We start from the raw sequence: 18,857 nt of genomic DNA, 5'->3' as shown, positions 1-18,857 counted from the left end.
CTCATGAAATTTTTGAAAATATCTCCAATCCCAAGGTAGTTTGCATACTTTTATGAAGGTTCCTGATGTAGTTAATGTTCTATTTTGTACTTGCACAGGTTTTCTTAAAAATGAAACAAAGCTCAAGAAGAAGAAGCCATTTGCAAAAGCTTCAGGGGAAATTATATGCAACAATAAGAAAGCACCTTTGGAGCAGCCTCTTCATCCTTCATGGGAAGCAAGCAGGCGACGCAGGGAGCAGATGTCTCAAATTACAGCATTCCAGGGGAAAAAGATTAAATTTGATGACTAGACTATATGTAAATGGAGGTTCTAAAAAAACATTTTCTGCAGCTGCTGTTTGAACATCTTTGTTATACTGTCCATATCCTTTGCAACCCACGAAATTGCAACTATTATTTACCATCGTAGAATATCAAGATTGTTTTATCCATTGTTTGTGCTGTCTGTTGATTAATGTATGGCCGTTTGGTGCTGGTTCATAAGTCCCATTATGTAGTGCCACCATTCAGGAAACATACCCTAATGTGCATAAAGGGTTTTTAGGAACATAATTTGTGCCCTATAGGAATAGTACAGATTCTTTGGAGGGGGCTTTGTAAGGGTTTTTTTTTGTATGTAAAAAAATTTACTTTATATGAGAGTTTGGTCAAAAGAAAGGTTCTATATTGTATCTCAACTAAGACAAAGTAAAAGATTCTTAAACTTGAAGAGACTTCATAAATTCATCAGTGTATCGGGTAGCTGGAAAAGTCAATGTGTTTTAAGCATAATATGGAAATTTCTGGAGAGAATAAAATATTGCTCTTTTAAATTGTGATCTCTGTCCTCTGATTATACTGGCAATTTGAGGAAATGAAGGGGTGTCTTTAATACTTTGTTCTGGTAGTTATGTCTGGATTCTTCAACATGTGTGTCTTGCACTTTCTGAAAGAATGTGAAAAACGTGCAAAAACTTTGTACACTAAGAAACATTTGACTTTTAAGTGCCAGTTTGACACTGGGAGTTCATCTGATTAGAATATGACCAAAAATTCACTGAATACTTCTTCAGGTGCTTGTTCTACTACCTAATTGAAAGAAATTATGAATGTGTAATTAGTCTTTAATAGTGTTGTTTATATAAATACCTTTCATAATCAAATTATTTAATAAGCTTGGTAAATGACTGGACTGTGCTATTCATGTAGCATTTTGAGATGCCTGAGGAAAGCCCTGCATCACCCCAAAGGCCCATCTAACCCAGGCTCTTTGTAAGTAGTCAGAAAGGTATGCTTTAAGGACAGAGGGAGCACACAGTGATGCATCATGCAGCATCCATCTCTTCAAGCTTCCAGTTTCACAGCTCAGTGACATCTTGTGATATTGTAGCTTATGGTGTTTAATAATCCTTGATCAATTTCCTGTCTTCAGGTTTGTCTGCTCTTAAATCTCTGGAAACTGGGAGAATATGTCATTCCTTAAGGTGTAGATGGCCTTCCTACATACAGTCTGAAAAAGCTTCGTCTTTTTCTGTGTCTCAGCCAAAGCCGTCAGGCCCCTGGGCTGCATTAGGAAATGTTGCCAGCAGTATGAGGATCCTTGCCCTGGACTAAGCACAGATAATGCTGATTATACACGTCCCATCTTGTGTTAAGTTCTTGAAGACTAAACCTTCAAGTTGATCTGTTCTGTATTAATATTTAGGCATGGTTTAGGCTTTTTTTTTATTGTATACTCAATAAATGTCAGTATATGTAATACTGTCTTTAATGGCATTACCTCCCAGAGGAATGAGAAATTCAAACCACCTTTCAGAGTGGTTTTGTTGCTGTTATTTTCACTGTCCCATATGGAACATTATTGAAGGCCAAAAGCTTCAAAGTAAAGCACAGAAACTTGTTTACTGTGGTTTTGTAGGATTGTATTTCACAGAAAAAGCCATGCATTTGCCTGCTTTCTACAAACTTCAAGATTTCAGGTGCAAATGTTAATCTTTAAAGCTTTAAATACAATAAGTAAATCAATCCTAGATGAATAACACAACAAACAAAGGTTTGGTATGTGACTTCTCCGTTTCCAGTGTAAGGCAAGAGAAATGTCTTTTGGTAGGTGTCATCAGTGGTAAGAGTTTTTCATGGACTGCTTACCTTTCTTTTAGCAGATGACTTCCCTATTTAAGGATCAAAAATTTAAAGCTTGCAAATAGTTTGAAAAAAACTTCAAGACTTCAAGGAGCCAATGTTCTAAAGTGCTTTTTTGCATGTGCTTGAAAGATCTAGGAGCATTGGTTTATCTTGGCATTAGAGCAAGTTTCTTACTGCATTATTACAGCTGTAATTTGTGGCCACAGAATTCTCCCTGAAGGAAGCCTGACTTATCAAAACATCCTTTTTTTTAATTTTATTTTTTTTTTCCAAAATATTCTGAGCTCTTACTTTAAAGAAAAGAAAAAAGATAACATACGCTGAACATGAATGAGAGAAGAGAGATTAGGATACTGGCATTACTTCATATTCTAATGGGTTACTGCTACTTTCTGCTGGTGCTTAGTGACTCACCTGGAGCACAGCCTTAATACATTATACAAATGAGTAGTGATGGTGGAGGCTTGATAATATCTTTTACGTGTAACTGGGCGGTTTGTTTATGAACTGATAAACCCAGTGAACCTGCCTGGAGGTTGTTGATAAAGTTTAGAACGTTTTCTCTTCATTATAACAACGTAACATTTTCAGCATATATGTGATTTTAACTTACATCATATCTGTGGCACTGTTTAGACAGAGGCCTCTCACAAAGTACTAGCAATTTATTTTTATAGTGACCTGGGAAGTTATTTCTTTCTGTGATGATTAGATTTTAAAATGTTGAGAACCATGCTTTTCCATTCAGTACCATACCATAGAAGAAATATCTTTAGCCAGGTTAGTACTGTCAGATACTACTAGGCTGCTTCAGGTGCACAATTTTTTCACTTCAGGCTTACCAACAAATCCATCTCAGATCTTTTTTTCAGTATCTTTTAAGACAGTCATCACTAGTTTAAATGTGATTGTTGGGGTTTTTTAATAGCCAACAGGTGTGTTATTGACTGGCCCATTCTGTAGACTTCCAAAGAGGCGTAAATACTTCTTTAATCAGTTTTTTTAGAATTGTTAGATAAGGAAAAAAGGGGCTTGAATGAAAATTCAGTTACAGCAATACTTTCTGGAGTGAAAGTGTTGAGCTGCTTTGTGAATGGTGGTAGATCTGCTGGTGGCAGATCATTTTGTGATGCAATGTGAAAATGAGATAGCAGAATTGGGGTAGAAGGTATGTGGGAACTAGGAGTTGCTTAATTTTCAATAGATTTGAATGTGCTTTCTGCAATTATCACATGCCATTTTTATTGCATTTTTGTATTTGCACAGGAGCTGATCCACTCCAGGTTCTGTGCTCTAGGAATAGCACTTGGAGAAATTCTCAGTTTGAAGTTCTTAGCTCTAATTGGTAGTAGGATGGGAAATACTTTTTAAATAGAGAAACATTACACAAAGAGGGTTTTATCTGAAATAATTCTACTTTTATGAATTTTAAAAGATATTACACTGGTTTTTTCTCCATTTTCATGAAGCCAAGAGTGCCAGTTATTTGATAATTGTGTGTTTGATGACTTCCAATAGGAAAGAGTCTCCAGTAAGACTCTTTTTAACTATTAAACTATTTAGACTCCAAGTCTCTTTTGAACTGTTCTCTTCTGTAGTTGTCCCTCAGTGAAGGGACAAGAGATGCTTCTCAACTCAGACTGTTTCATCAGTTCAGCATACAGATCGAAGAGGCAGCAGGACTCTGGCTTGTACTCAGAAGGTGTAAATAACAGGATAAAATGTGTAACTGCGTGTTTAATCTGTGTTAGTCAGTTTTCTAGAGTACACAGACTTCCCACCATGTACTGCTCAAGTGTTCTTTCTGTGAAAGTTTAGTTTTTGGAGCAGAAATTCAGACAGTGCTTTTTAAGTTCCTGTTTTTACCAAGACAGATATGGTAAGGAAATTGTGTGTCCAGATGAACCATATGCCTCCTCCTGTTAAACTTTGACAGGTTAATCCTTTTTGTAGTGTGGGGGTAGTTTATCATGCCTTGAATTTTTTATTTTTTTGTTTCTACCTTCTTGTCATATTTTTTCTGAGACCATGCCAGCAAGACAGAATTTTCTTCATTCTCATGTAGGTGTAACAACCTTAACTGAAGCCTTCTCACTGAGGGATGGATCTGGCCTGTGCAGTAAGTGCAATACTTCGACAAGCAGAACGCTTGAAACATTTTATTCAAGTCATTTTCACATAAACTTGCAACCATAATACGGGCAGGTAACACAAGAATATGAAAGTGCAGTGAAGAATACAAAGCTAGTGCATGAATATTATAAATTAGAGCTCTTCAGATAAAGATGCAAAGTTACTGAAATTAAGACTCTTTGAAGAAAAGTGAAGAAAATAATGAAAAGTCTTCAAGAAAGTTGCAAAAATAAGTGGCATTTCACTGTATCTGTAGCATTTAGTTGCATAATAAAAACCTCCCAATTACATACTCTTTGGTTTTAATTCAAGTTAAAAATCTTTCAGCACCTTTTAGGATTTGGAGAAAATGAAAATGCCTTTTTGGCATAAATGTGAGACACAGGATAAAACCACCTTTCAATGTCTCATTTATGAAAACCACCCTGCTGGTTTTGAATGAGCAGACTGCAAACAATGCATGAATGACAATAGGAAGGTACATTTGATATGTGCATTCATTCTGGAGCAGAAAAAAAAACCAAGTAGACTTTTCCTAACACAAAACCATCATCTACACAATGTTTTGGTTCCATTGGTGACCAGTCTGTCATTTTTGTAACACTTTTGTCTAGAAATACACAAATACCAAATGTATTTCAGGATTAAAAAAAATATATAGCAAACCCTTCCTCTAATGAGCCTGACATACATTATGTTCCTCATGTGCAATTCTTAAGTAAAGATTTGAAGTGTGGGAGGTTATTGTTTCACACACATTTATACATTCTGGCTTTTCAGAAGAAATTTGAGACTGCAAGACAGCAAATTCATAGTAGAAATCCCACAAAGTTTAAATCTGGTTTTGCTCCCACTGAGACCAATGTCAATTCAAAGATAAGGGAAAAAGCCCGATGTCTGGTAAAATGGAATCCAAATATAATGTGCAGTAAAAATAAAAACTTTTTCTAAAACAGTTTTTAAAGATATTCATAATCCCAAAAACATATTCCAGTATGCAAAAAACAAGGTGTCAAATTTGCAGAACCAAGATACTGAAAATATTGGTCGGCGCTCCCCTAGTTAGAACTACTTCTACACATGCTATATAATAAACTCTTCTACTTCTACTGCGTTGTGATTTACTATAGTTAAGACAGGGTTGAAGTCACATTCCTTCATTTTTTTTAATCCTAAAATCCCTTGTTTTTCTGTTCATGTCTTAGGCAATTTTTGTGCTATTGTACATCAATGTCATGTCGCTTAACACACATTTCAAAACAAATACAATATTTTGCTACGGAAAAAAAAGCTACATTTTCGTAGCTCCAGTATCCCCAATATTCAAAGTTACAGCATTGAACACCTTTCCCAACGAGGCCATTCCCACTTGTTCCACCCGCACAGATGCTCAAGGCCCTCTGGCTCCTTGCTGACTCCCGTGGAGTTGTGCAGGGGGTTTGGGCACAGACGTGAGGGGCACCCCCTGCCCGCCCTGCTCCGTCTCCCTTGGTGCTCTCGTATCCCATTCCAGCGCCAGGCACCGTGGGCTACGAGCACACCCCCTCTGCCAGGGAGCAGCCGTGCCCACAGCCTGCAATTCCGTTCAGCAGCGTTTGTGTCCGTCGCCCAAGCTGCTCTCAGGACTCTGACCCCAATTTTGGCCTAAGTCTGTAGAAAGGTGAATGCGCTTGCATCCCTTAACGCCTCTTAAACCTAAGAACTCTTTGGGCTGAGATTTCAGAAGCCTAGACTTTAAACAGGCCCTCGTTTTTGCAGACATATGTAACAAATGGTCTTCTCACAAATCAAGTTTCCAAATTTTGCTTCTGTTCATCGCCCGTACTGGTTACAGATTGCTATAATGGATCTCACAGCAAACAGAAAGGGACCTGCAGGTATAAATTATATTATTCTGCACCCTCTCCCACTGGTGGGTAGGAATCACCAGGCTGCAGGTTCTCAGGCTTCTTTTAAATTCTGATTGTGCAAATTTGTAACCAAGTCATGATTAAGGTGGAAATAAACTTAAATAAATGTACTAAGAAACAACTGATCCATGAAGGATGTTATGGTAATTCATCAAACTTCCAAATTAAATCCATAGGGTTCTAAAGCATAAAATATTTCCAAATACTACCTGAAGTATTCTCAATAGTGATAATAAAACCTCTCCATACTCCTCAGATTTTTAATTTTTTAACCATATTGAATAGCACTTTTTTCATTTTTTTTTAAATTTACTGAGCTTCCAATATTTCATTAGGTGTTTTGAACTGCTGATGAAATTAATGAACACCAATCAATATTTCTAGGTCCCATTGCTCCAAAGTAGATTCTTCATTTTACATGATCAGAAATCTTCTGAAAAAAAAAAAAAAGCCAGATCCCCTTGTGATATGTCATTTCACAGTTTAAAACAAAAAATCACAGCTACTGTAGCGTACAGCAGGGTGCACTGCAAAAGCAAAATAATTTGGGGATGGGAGGAGGAGTAGTACACCCAGCACCAGTTAAGCAGTTCAGCAAAAACATTAATTTGGGCTGGAAGTTTTTCCCCTTAACAATGTTGCATTTGGTTCCTGAACAGCCTAAAGGATGTCAAATACACTGACTTTTGCTTTTCCTCTCTACGTAGTATATTTTCAACTTTGTTATTTTGAATATTGAGATATACATTTTAAAGTCAACTACAGTACTTAAGGGGGAAGCAGGTAGTAGGTTTTCTTCACACTAAAAATACTTTGTAAGAGATTCTCTGACCTACTTCTGTTTGTGGTGCCACCTGAGTTAATTGCCTGTATTATTTTGATGGTTTACCCTGTTCAAGTTGGATGTTTTTCACAGATGACCACATCAGGGTCTCTTCATCATTTCCAAGAGCCCACTTCTTGACAGGTATTTTTTATCCACATTAAGTTTGCAGAACTTTTTTAAAAGTCCCGCCTTGAAAAATTTCTTGAACATATAAAGGTGGGCAAGCTTTTTAATTAATTTTCACAGATGAAAGTTGTATTTCAAAACCCCATCTGTTTTTCATTTAAGAAAATGGAAAAACTTCTAATGTATTTAAAATGTAAACATAACTTTTCTTGCAGGGGTATAACTGATATATATAATATATATGTATTTCTCTGCTATATGTTAATATTCCTTGAAAACTGAACATACTTCTCTCTTTCATATCAATGTGTCCTAGCAAGAATTTTTAATAGTTCTGTATCATCACTCTTAATCTGTTTTACATAATTGTCTTTTCTGATAGCTGACATTACCACTTTCTCTTGAGTTTTATTTAATTCATTTTGTGTACATTTTTTCTACGTTTTTAAATATGTTCAACTCATTCACCAGTAATATTCCCACTGCAGTCTACTATCACGTAAACTCCAGATTTGAAGGAGCTAAGAAATGGTCCCATGTTTTATGAATTAGTTAGATTATCAAAATTTAAAATATCTCTACATGAAGCACCAGTTTCACGCATTTCAATAGCAATACAAGTAATGCCAATTTAGATTCTCAAAATCCAGTTAAGTTTTGGTTGAGAAGCAGCAGAAGTGCTTCAAAGTCACATAAGGTGTGTGGGCATATCTGTGTATGTTCTGTAGTTTTGTTTCTATAGTGTTTGCATCCTAGTGAAGTTTGTATAATGATACTTCAGTTCAAAACATCTGTCACCATCTCGTCCTCTTCTTGCAAATTTCTCAGTATCTGTTGAGAGAGGAGAAATAATTTTATGCAGGTGAGCAGGCACGCACAGAAAGAGGAACTGCTGAATACCCACTTGTCAGCTGGAAAGCACAAGTCTGCCAACAGGGACAGACATTTGGTTCCTAGCCTGGCCTGAATATGTACCTGAGAGGAGAGATAAAATGTATGGTGTACGTATATACATGTGTGTGTGTATATATATATATATATATATATATATATATATATATATATATGTATATGAGGTGTTAGCCTGGAGGAGAGGAGGCTGAGGGGAGATCTCATCACGCTCCACGAATCCCTGAGGGAAGGAGGCAGTGGTGAGGTGTGGGTTGGTCTCTTCTCCCCCATCACCAATGAGACAGGATGAGAGGAAATGGCCTCAGGAGGAGGTTTAGATGGGAATCAGGGGAAACTTCTTCACGTAAAGGGTTCTAAAGCATCAGAGCAGAATACCCAGGGAAGTAGTGAGGTCGCTATGTCTGGAAGCGTTCATAAGCCATATGAATATGGCAATTGAGAATATGCTCTAATGGTGAGCGTGGAGCCATCTGAGGTTGATGGTTGGACTTCATGATCTAAAAGGTCTTTCTGACATTAACTATTCTATTATTTTTTGTACTCAGTAACATTTTCAGAGGTAAGATGGGGAGATTAGATGTTAAAAGCTTGAAATGTAAGTTTGGCTCATTTAACTACTGAGTTCCTAATGCAAAGTAAGGAATGAATATTTCACAGGCTAACTAAGCGAGTCACATTAATTCAGTCTGTTTCACTGATATTGTTATAGAAGACTGCACTGGTCATATGTTTTACTTTTCCTTCACTACTCCGTGATTTGTTTCATATGGACTCTATACAGTGTTAATGCTCCTTATACAAACCAAATGAAGTCTCTTGAGAAATATTTCATATGAGCAACTTGCACAGTGTTCTGAGAACTGCTTACCTCTGTTACAGAAGACTGCTTTCTCTGTGTGTCTTTCACAGATACTAAGGTACAGTATATCTACCATGAGGACATTTATTAAATGAATTTGCCTTTTTGGAGGAAAAAAGAATGTAAAAAATGCACTTTTTTGGCATTGCTTAAACTTTTAAAGAGCAAAACTGTAAGTGAAGGATGTGTGAAAGAACTGTTTCAGGGAGAGTGGCTGCTCTGCAAGTGAGGTAACACACACGTGTGGGATTTTGCACAACGTCTCAACGAGCCCTGCTCAGTTGTGTGTGGGTGCTGTAAAAGGGCACTGAATGACCCTAGAGAGGTCCAGCACAAAGGAAGGTGTGCGAGCCAGAGGTTGTCATCTGGCAGACCAGACAGGAGCAGCAGTTTTGGGAAGCGTTACATATTCCAACAGCGGGAGTGCGAGAGCAAAGTTCCCGCAAATTTTATAATTCCCACAAAGCCAAAGGCCGCCGGTGGGGCGCGGTGCCAGGGAGGGCAGGGCGGGGAGGCACTCACGGGGAGATGGTGCAGCCGGAGGCGTAGGCGTGGTGGCCCGTGTAGCGGATGTCGCAGCGCACGATGTTGTTGGAGTAGTCGGACTCGGGCACCAGGTAGCTGGGGTTCACACTCACCTGCAGGGGAGAGAGCACGCTGCTGTCTGCTGCCACTCCAGCTGGTGACTCACATGCCAAAGCATGAATGCAAAGGATTTGCCTCTTTCTTTAAACAGGAAAAAAAAAAAAAAAACACTCCCAAAAATCCCCAAACCTCCCCATTCCCAACAGGCTTACCTTCAGAATGTAATTTCCAGGTTTTACATCAGTAATATCAATCCACTGGCAGTCTATGTCAGCATTGTAAGTGTCGTAGCAGCCAGGGCTCAGACCCTTAAGAATGAAGATAAGATGGATGTGAAAAAACATGAATCTTTAAAAACAGTGACATTCTAAACATTAGGGGCACTCAGACTGAAGTTCACTTAGCTATCACAGTCAACTTAGAAAATTAACTTAGAAAAGGAATCTTATTTTTAGCCGGCATTTTATTTGTGTGTCTAAACTAGAACACCTAAGTCTAATGTACCACTTTTTATGCCCTTTATTGTTACTGGATAAAAAACACCTATAATATTGACAGTTACCTCACAATTGTTCATCTGTGAGGTATCTGTATTTTCTTATAATCACTTGTTACAGTACTCCTTTTATGTCAAAACTGCTGATGATATTATTTCCTGTTCTTCACATAAGATCAGAAGACAATGAAATTGACCAAAGACTGGAGGTAAATATCTGTAATTGTTGAGTGAATATCTTCTGAGGTCATGAGTACATTGATCACCATGTTGGATCCTCTCTCCACCCGTAGGAATGATGTAACATTTTGCTATGGATGTGCCATCTTTGAATAGTAGGGCTAAGGGCCATTTTCACATTGAGCTTTGCATGGAAATGGTCTCTCTTCAGACAAATAGTGACACAAGAATCTGAGGAAACTGAAAATGTAGCCTTTATTCCAGATGCACCTTTCTGAAAAATTCTTCCTTGTTAGGAACATGAGTAAGAACCACCACATATGAATGTGTTGGTGTTTCAAAGCTAGTGTCTTTAGCTGTGGCCAATACACATTGCTCTAGGCAGAGCTGATCTGTTCTGGCAACACACAGAGTGCAGAAAACACAAGTCCTGCAGGAATTCCCTCTTGACCCAGCTGGTGATCAGCTCAGACTCTTGCATGTTTGTGCCAAGTCTGAGGCTGGAGGAAAGTTTTACAGTCCAATTACAAACCCCTGAAATATGGGCTTCCAGTGGAAATGCTGACACAGCCATGATTCTAGTGACACAAATACTCAGCTGTAAAATATGTATGTTGCTTAGTTAGATGTCATAGTCTACAGAAGTAGAAAAGGTATTTATAAAACCTCTTCAAAGCCTCTATGTATTGCAGATCATTCATTATAGTTAAAATTCAAATGTGGACACGTCAGCCAGGGAAACATAGCTGTCATTTCTCTGTGACAGAATAACTACCTTCTAGATTAAAAGCTGCAGAATAAGGGATACAGGTTTGTGTGTACGTATGGCCACAGTGAGTTAAACCACAGATCCAGCAAAGCTCAGTGTCATGTCTCTGGCAGTGGTCAGCAGCAGATGCTTCATGAGAAAAGAGCATAAGGAATGGGATGTGTAATGTCAAGCAAATTCCTTCCACCATGCATTTAACTGTATTTAAGGCATGGGGTACCATTAGATCTTTGTATTTAATAGCATCTGTTACTTTGTCTAAATTCTTCTTGAGCCCATGGAGATTTTTGATCTCTGCGACATCCAATGGCTAGGAATTTAATACTTCATTCATGTGTCCAAAGAACACTCCTCTCTGTTTTAAAGCTGGTACCTGACAGGTCTTCAGTTCATAGATTGATGGAAACATCAACTATTGTCAGTAAATATAAAAAATTTCCTCTTTAAATCCACAATCAGTCAAGTTTTGGTCTTACGTCTGGTTTTCCAAATGGAATAGTCTAGGAAATTTCTTAGCCATACTACACTGCTGATCAACCTTATTCTGCTGGGGTTGGCTACTTAAGGCTTTTTAAGCTTTTCTTTAGCAGTTCTGAGAGGTGGTGATGCAATGTTCAAGGCAGGATTCTTGCATGTATTTGTCTGTCATAATGGTGTGTTCCCTTTTCCATGTTCCCCTAATAAGCCCTGGCACCTGGCTCTACGTTGGTACGTGCCCCCAAACCATCCACACAGGTGCCACTCTCCTAAAGAGCCTCCTGCCCTGCGGGCACAGAGCAACCCCCTGAGGTTCCTGTGCCAGGCGCTGCAGAAATCCAGCCCCTTACAGCTGCAGACTCCACAAGGGAGAAAATACCAGCTGTGAACCCCGGCACCGCCCTACAATGTCAGTCTGGGGAGATGAACTTTGGGAACAGCTTCTTTGTGGGCTGTCTTGTGTGCTCTTAGCAAGCCTGACCAGTGCTACTGCCACAAGCACCTGGGGTGTGTTTTAATACAATTCAGTGAGCAGTGGTGCTACGCTAGTGAGTGTCACTGCCCTCTAACAAGAAACCCACAGGTAACAGCACGTGGGTGAATTGCCAGTCTCCAGGTTAGTATCCTGGTCTGTATAATGGGGAATTCCAGAAGCTAGTTAGGACATCAGCTAATTTAGGGCATCAGGTGATTGACAGAAAGGTTATCCAAACACAAACCTGTGGCTGTCTCCACAGCAGCTCCTACCTGTGTGTGTGCTGTACATGCATACCGCCTGTAATATCCATAATCACAGGAAGTGTCTTCGAGGCAGAAACTTGCTTTGTGACCCTCAGCAACTTTTCTGTGTGAGCTTGCATCCAACAAGTCATAGTGGCTGAATTCATCCATGCTGTGGTAATGTCTGTTAAACCACAGGTACATCATTAGAGATGGATCAGATCTCATCAATATCTTTTTCACATATTCCTATTTGATCTACATCCCGTTAAATCTGGACAAATTTAATTACTTCCCAAAACTTGTGTGTTAGTACACTTTCCTACTACTGACCACTCAATTATTTTCATTACTCTCATTTTCAAGTACCACATATTATCCTATAAATAAATAATGGGTTTTAATTTGTTATGGGAAAGATTCCATAGCAGCACTGCTTTTCCAAAATTTTGTTTCACCTCTTTTCCAACAACAATAGCAAGTATTAAATAGTTCATATTTGAATTGAACATCTTATAAGTGCCTTTAACCAGAGGTTTACTAGGAATGCTTACCTTACATACCATACATTCCATGGAAGTTTGCTACTTGCTACCAAAACCCCAACAATTTGGTTTAGTATTTCCATGACCCTCAGACAGTGTAACATATTTGTAACACTGGTGAAGACAAAATCTACATAAAGAAATCAGCTTCTGTGCACTGGCAATGCAGATTTCATTCATTATCAGCTATTTTTACAGTCTGTACTTAGTACTGTCTCTATTTCAGAAGTGTTTATTCTTTTGATTTGGGGATGCATTTTTCTTGCTTTCACAAAAAGTGACTTCTAGCTCTTACTGTGGAGTTTTAGCACCTCTTATTCTTGTAATTTCACCCTTTCCAAAAGTGTGGGAAAATAAACTTGTCTTCTCTACCTGCACCGTATCTTTTGTCTGCCATTACTTTTGGATGATTTCAGCTCAAGAGGGATATGAGAAAGACCTAATCAACAAAACTCAAATGTATTGATAAAACAAAGCAGCACAGGAGCCTCAAAGCACATTCAGAACACTAAAACCAGTCCACAGATGATGATGACTAACACTGAGGTCTGATGGCTAGCCAAAGTAACTGGCAGTTTGGGTTCATTTCCAAAAGAGTTTGCTTCACTGTTATGGAAATGATCACAAGAGCTGCATTCTTTTGTAGGCAATGTATTTTCTGTCCAAGAACTGAATCAACATCAGAGACACTTTGCATCTGGACAGTGATAGCTGGGCTATTGTGGCACAGTAAGAAACTGTTCTACAAATGGAAAACTTCAAGTACTCTCTACTCATTCCATCCGTTTATCCAGTTTGTAAGCATGAGGGTTGGGGGATTATTGTTATTGGTGGATATTTTTTTTGGGGGGATAGAGGTTAACTAAAGCATTTGTGGAGGTTTTTTTTTTCGGTTTGATTTAGTTTTAGCTTTTTTGATGCATGAAATATTTATAAATTGATAATATGAGTAAAAGATTATCATTAATGTGCCTGTAGCAGCACAGTTGTACTTTAAATAAGGTGGACGTAAGTATTCTGAGTAATTGGTTCCAGTATTTTATTACTGCTCCTGCTGAGAAGTAGCAAAAACTGGAACAAACCTGCAAACTCCTGCATCTGAGTTTTCCAAAAAGGTACAGGTTTGCAGTATTACCTGCTTGTTCTGCAATTCCCCTTGCTGTGTTTCCAGCAAATATACTGTTTCTAGAGCAATGCTGCTATGTCAAAATATCGTCATATATAAATAGAATATTATTGATAAGGGGACCAGTCAACTCAGCAGCTTTCCTTTTCCAAATTGATCGGACTATTCCTTGTGAAGAACTAGATCATTAACTTCAGCTCAAGAAGTATGGGTCACTGTTTAAAATGAGGTGTTATTATAGGGAATATGCCAGTAAATGTACATTTTAGGGTTTCTATTTATTTTTACGTAGTTGGGACTTTTATTTACTTAAATGTACACTTAAATGTAAGTGGACTATATGTAAAATAAAAGGAGAAAGTGCTACTGTAAAATCTCATTTCAGACTTGTATTTAATCTACACATTGTAACAGTTTCCCACGTATGGATAAGCTTGTATCCATCTTCATTTCATGTGTCTGTGCAAAGTGTAATTATCACTACCTACAAAGAGTAATTACCCCAACATAAAATTAATCAGATAGTAAAAGGCTAAAGTTTCCCTATGGTTTCTCTCTACTTCACTTTAGTTTTAGAAAATGTGTCCTTGTAAGTGACAATTGTTAGTGAAAAGCACAATTAGAAGATGCCATACTGAGCACTTCACTCACTGGTGACAGCTGTGCCACTCCCATGAGTAACGGGGTCTGCTGGGCAGAAAATCCGACGTGCCTTGGTTCTTCACTCTTTGGGGGAATCTCAGGAGCACCCGATTGTCATAGTCTCTAACATCTGCTCGATAAGCCGAGCTGCAATGGTGCAAACCAAAGAAAACAAAGGAAAAAGCCATAAGTATATGCGAGAAATACTTTGAAAAAATTCTTTATATTGTCTCAGAAGTAACTGATAGCAGAAATCTTTTCAAGCTCCATAAGCCTTGTGCATTGGATATTCACAGAGGAATTCCATATGGTGTGGAAATGCCTGGTGTCAGACCAATACCTGAGTAAAATTCAGACCTGGTTTTAATTTTATAAATGGAAGTTTGACCACTGACTGACTCTTTCTATGAAGAAGATCACTGCTGAGCTGTAAAATTACTCTGGTACCAAAAACCATAATTTTATTAGTTGCTGTTAACAAAAATAACTCCCTGTGTATGCAAGATCACAAAACAGATGTCTGATTCTGTTATTAAAAAACCCCAAAAAACTAATATGAATATGAATGAGGCTGTGTTTTCCCATTCTACATAGTAATTACCTACACTCTTTTAAATACTGGAATATTTTAATCAACTAATGGCCAGCAAGAACACTTCAATGAGTCTTCACTGTGAAGCTAGCAAAAAAAAAAAAAAACAGACCAACTGCTATGTCTTTTTTTTTTCTTTTTTTTTGCAAGTGAAGAGCAGGCATGACCCTGAAACATAAATTTATGATGCTGGTAAATAAATAAATTTGTTTTGCATGATAAGGTATCAAACAAGTTAAAGTGGTTAAAACCAGCCATGTTGATTTCTTTCCAAAGAAAACAGGAAAAATCCTTCTTTGCCAACTGGACAAGACTTAACTTCATAACAAAGCTGTTATTTCAGCCCCTTAAGAGACTCTGAAACACTTTTCAGAGGGATTTTAGTTTTAGAAGACATTTAAAGGCATAGGCCCAGAAACAATTAGCTTATTATAATCTAAAGGGTAAATTGTCCTGGTTAAGAATAGGGTTTTTGTTCTTCAGTTTTTGGGTTTTTTTAATGAAGTAATATATGATCTTGTGGGAGTAGAGGAGGGAGATTAACAGAATGAAGTTGTTTTCTAGGTGCCTCCATTTCACAAAATTCAGAAATATTCAACTGAGCCTGACAATAAAAACATGTAATACAACTTTCCACAGTGTGTAGGTTCTTCATGAGATCTGCAGCTCGTCCCTCTAATGTGGCAGGACTGCTCTCTCTACCACCTGCCACAAACTCGGAAGAAGGTTACAAAGGGCTGTGTGTCCGTGAGCCCTCCAGCCTCACTTTTCTCCTTCCTCGCCGCGTTCACAGGTGGAAGCAGGAGCACAGCAACCCACAGCAAACGGGCAAGGCCTTGGGACGATGCCTACCTTGCCAAGCAGTTCTCCTCGGCAGCACATCTCAAGTTATACATGGACATCCTCTGGACATATGTGGACGCCTGGATGTAATAGGGATCCGGGACTAAGTCAGGGAGACCTGCAGTTCATCAAACCAACCACATAACAGTAAGATCAACCCAGGACACGTTTGCAAATATTTGGCTACCATCCCAGTCGTTAGGAGCCGTCGTTTTGCTACGGACCCCTGCTCTCCGTTATCCTCGCATTCCCCTTTGCCCAGGCTTATCCCAAACCCCCCCCGGCACACACGGCGCCCGGAGCCCGCGGTGGGTTCGTCGGTAGCCCGCCCCTGTCCCGGCAGCAGGGACTGGGCAGAACCGCAGGGTTCTGCCCCGGCAGGGCAGGGCAGGACGGCGGGCGGGACTCTTACCGTACTGGAAGTAGCCGGTGCCGTAGCCGGGTCTGTACCTGCTGCCCTGGCGGGGCCTCTCGTAGGTGTCGTAGTAGTTGTAGTAGGGGTTATCGTCCGTGTACTTGTAGGGGTTGTAGGGGTCGTCTCCTACCATGACATCTTCCCGGCCGGGCCTGAAGCTGCCCAGGGGCGGCAGGCTGCCGGCCCCGGCGCTGCTCCCGTTGCCGTCGGTGCCGGTGCCGCCGGCGGGGCTGGGTCGCGGCGCCCCCGAGGAGGCGCCCCGGGCCCCCGGGCTCCGCTGCGCGGCGGCGGCGGCGCGGCCCCCGGAGGGAGCCTGGTAGCCGGCCTGGAACCAGTGCCGAGCCCCGGAGCCCCCGCGGCTGCCGGCGGCGGGCTGGGGCTGCGGCTGGGGCTGGGGCTGCGCGGCGGCGCTGGCGGCGTTGCTGCGGGCGGCGGCTCTCCGCGGCAGCACCGTGCCGTTGTTCCGCAGCAGCAGGATGGGGCTGCCCGCCGCCTCGGCCGCCTGCCTGCGCCGCGGGGGCTGGTACTGGGAGCCCAGGCTGAGCAGGCTGTACACCTGCCCGTTGTTCTCCCACTGGATCCGCTGCCTCCAGGCGGCGGGTGGCGGCGGGGCGTCCCGGCGCGGCGGCTGCTGCTGCTGGCAGCCGGCGGGCCAGAGGCAGCTCCAGTAGATGCACGCGTGAAGCTGGGCGAGCAGGAGCCCCGGCGGCGCGAAACGCATCTTCTCCTCTTTCGTGGGCGCCGGCGGGTAGAGAGATACGGGCGAAACCGAGAGGGGAGGGAGGGGGATGGCGAGAGGACAGCGAGGGGCGCCTTTCCTGCTCCTCGGGATGGAGCGGGAGCGGGGGGCGGTGCGGGAGGCCGAGGGGTGCGGGCTGCGCTTCTGGAAGGGTCGGGCGGGCAGCGGGGTCTCAGGCGCTGCCGCACCCGGGAGGTGCCATCGGGCAGGTCGGGTCGTCGGAAAGGAAACCCGGCCCGGGGGAGGCGGCGAGAGCGGCTTTTCTTCTCCCCGGTATTTATAGGCGAGGGGATGCGAATGGGAGCCGGAGCAAACAATCAGCCTCTCATCGTCCTCCGGCCCGCGCTGGTGTCTGGAGCGAGGGAAGGAGGAGGAGGAGGAGAGACCAGGGACTTTAAACTTGCTGGCACGCTCGCAAAGTTACACAAGCCCCGCTGGCTGGGCTGGCTGCACCCCCGCCATTTGTTCACGTAATGCGGCTGGAAACGTGCGGCCCTGACAGTTCCCCGCACGGCCGCCCCCCGCCCGCCCGCCCGCCCCGCGCGGGGGCGGCTCGGGGGGAACGGGAACCGGGGGAACAGGAACGGGGGAACGGGAACGAGGGGAACGGGAACGGGGGGGACGGGGCGGCTCGGGGGCACGGGGCGGCTCGGGCCGACGCGGCGGCGGGGGCTCCCCATCCTCCCTGCCTGCCTGCCCTGCCCTGCCCTGCCTCGCTGCCTCCCCCCGCGCCCCGAGCCGCGCCGAGCCGTGCCGAGCCTGCGGCGGGCGGGCGCGCTCAGACACACGTAGGCTGCCAGAGTATGCCGTGGGGCAGCGCCAAAGTATGCAAAGGAAAAATGCTATTAGCTCATCAGCGCTGGAGAGACTAGAAACGGGGTGGCGGGGAGGGGGAAGGGGCCGCTGGCGAGAGAGGAAACATGTTTCTGGAAAATGTGCTGGCCGGCACATCTCCCGGGCTGGAGCAGCTGCTGGTGACCTTCGTCTCAGCGCTGAGTAACAGTCGGATCTCCTTGATGACCTCTTAATTAGGAGAAAACCTTCATCAAATAAACTCTTGACTATTGACTTTTGGGTTTTGTGCATATGAGTCACACGAGAAATATATTGGCGATGCTCCTCCCGGAGTAAGTTTTCATTGAAAAGTGAAATTTCACATGGGAGAGGCTTAGCCCCATCACCAGAACAAATAAACCTAGTTTGGGTAGTGTCTCCCCAAAATCGGGCTGGGGAAGAGGAGCACGCTGTGGCCCAAAAGCCTCTCCCTTCCTGCTTTTACAACAGTTCATCAAGGCTGTGTTTTGATAAGTACAATCACCCAGTAAGGCAAATGAATTAAGGTCCATGGATTTCAGCCAAAACTTCTTTTGGGTGTATTTTTCCAAAGGCTGTTTGCTTATGAATCCTTGCAAAGGAATTGAGGAGAATACACAAAAGTTCTCCTTCACCGAAAGTTTGGTGATGAGAATATTTAAGTGAATCCTGCCAATGATGATCACTCTGCGCTGCAGGTTTTCACCTTACTCAGGTAGATTCAAGGCACCCTAGGACCACTGCCAGCTCCCCCAGGTCATGTTAACAGGTCACAAATTACTGGCCAGGTGGATATTGTGACTAGATTTTGATGGTTTTGTAGCGTTCTCCTGTCATTTGTTGTGTTGCAGTTTATTTTAATTGCACGTTACTTTAAATGGTACACAATAACAGAAAAACAGCAAAATGTGGTCCCACATTGTGGCTGTGACGGGTGGTGAATGCTGATTTACACTGCTGTAGAATTATTAGTTGCAGTGCTCATCTTTAAAGTGCTTTCACCACCCCGGATCCAGCGGTGCC

General features: G+C 42.0%; 2 protein-coding genes across 4 annotated transcripts in view; one reads left to right on the top strand and one right to left on the bottom strand.

Moving 5' to 3' along the window:
• The window catches only part of SRFBP1 (serum response factor binding protein 1), a 70,150-nt gene extending 65,603 nt beyond the window's left edge, over positions 1 to 4,547 (top strand). For both annotated transcript variants that reach the window (XM_005488431.4, XM_026794432.2), the window contains exon 8: positions 99 to 4,547. In XM_005488431.4, coding sequence (XP_005488488.1) covers positions 99 to 292 — 194 coding nt within the window. In that variant the 3' untranslated portion in view covers positions 293 to 4,547. The remainder of the gene's footprint in view (positions 1 to 98) is intronic.
• Positions 4,268 to 17,590, bottom strand: LOX (lysyl oxidase). 2 transcript variants are annotated; one of them, XM_074532420.1, is made up of 7 exons: positions 16,280 to 17,538; positions 15,877 to 15,985; positions 14,442 to 14,579; positions 12,147 to 12,303; positions 9,690 to 9,785; positions 9,415 to 9,530; positions 4,268 to 7,952 (listed from the first exon to the last, which is right to left on the bottom strand). In XM_074532420.1, exons 1-7 carry the CDS (start codon positions 17,001 to 17,003, stop codon positions 7,946 to 7,948), a joined length of 1,347 nt encoding a protein of 448 aa, XP_074388521.1. In that variant the 5' UTR covers positions 17,004 to 17,538; the 3' UTR covers positions 4,268 to 7,945. The 2 variants fall into 2 exon arrangements, with proteins under 2 accessions (XP_074388521.1, XP_026650234.1); XM_026794433.2 differs by lacking the exon at positions 4,268 to 7,952 and having other exon boundaries at positions 9,411 to 9,530; positions 16,280 to 17,590.
• Between the last annotated feature and the right edge of the window lie 1,267 nt (positions 17,591 to 18,857).

This window comes from Zonotrichia albicollis, chromosome Z, assembly GCF_047830755.1.
Source record: "Zonotrichia albicollis isolate bZonAlb1 chromosome Z, bZonAlb1.hap1, whole genome shotgun sequence".
NCBI lineage: Eukaryota > Metazoa > Chordata > Aves > Passeriformes > Passerellidae > Zonotrichia > Zonotrichia albicollis.
The sequence above is the reverse complement of the archived record's forward strand: the minus strand, read 5'-3'. Positions and strand labels throughout refer to the sequence as shown.

Excerpts from the sequence above, each read along its gene's own strand:
- LOX (XM_074532420.1), bottom strand. The coding sequence starts at position 17,003 with ATGCGTTTCGCGCCGCCGGGGCTCCTGCTCGCCCAGCTTCACGCGTGC. Across the intron at positions 14,580-15,876 it reads GAGGAGAACTGCTTGGCAAG|CTCGGCTTATCGAGCAGATG; the intron begins GTAGGCATCGTC and ends GCACCATTGCAG. Across the intron at positions 12,304-14,441 it reads GAGTGGCACAGCTGTCACCA|ACATTACCACAGCATGGATG; the intron begins GTGAGTGAAGTG and ends GTGGTTTAACAG.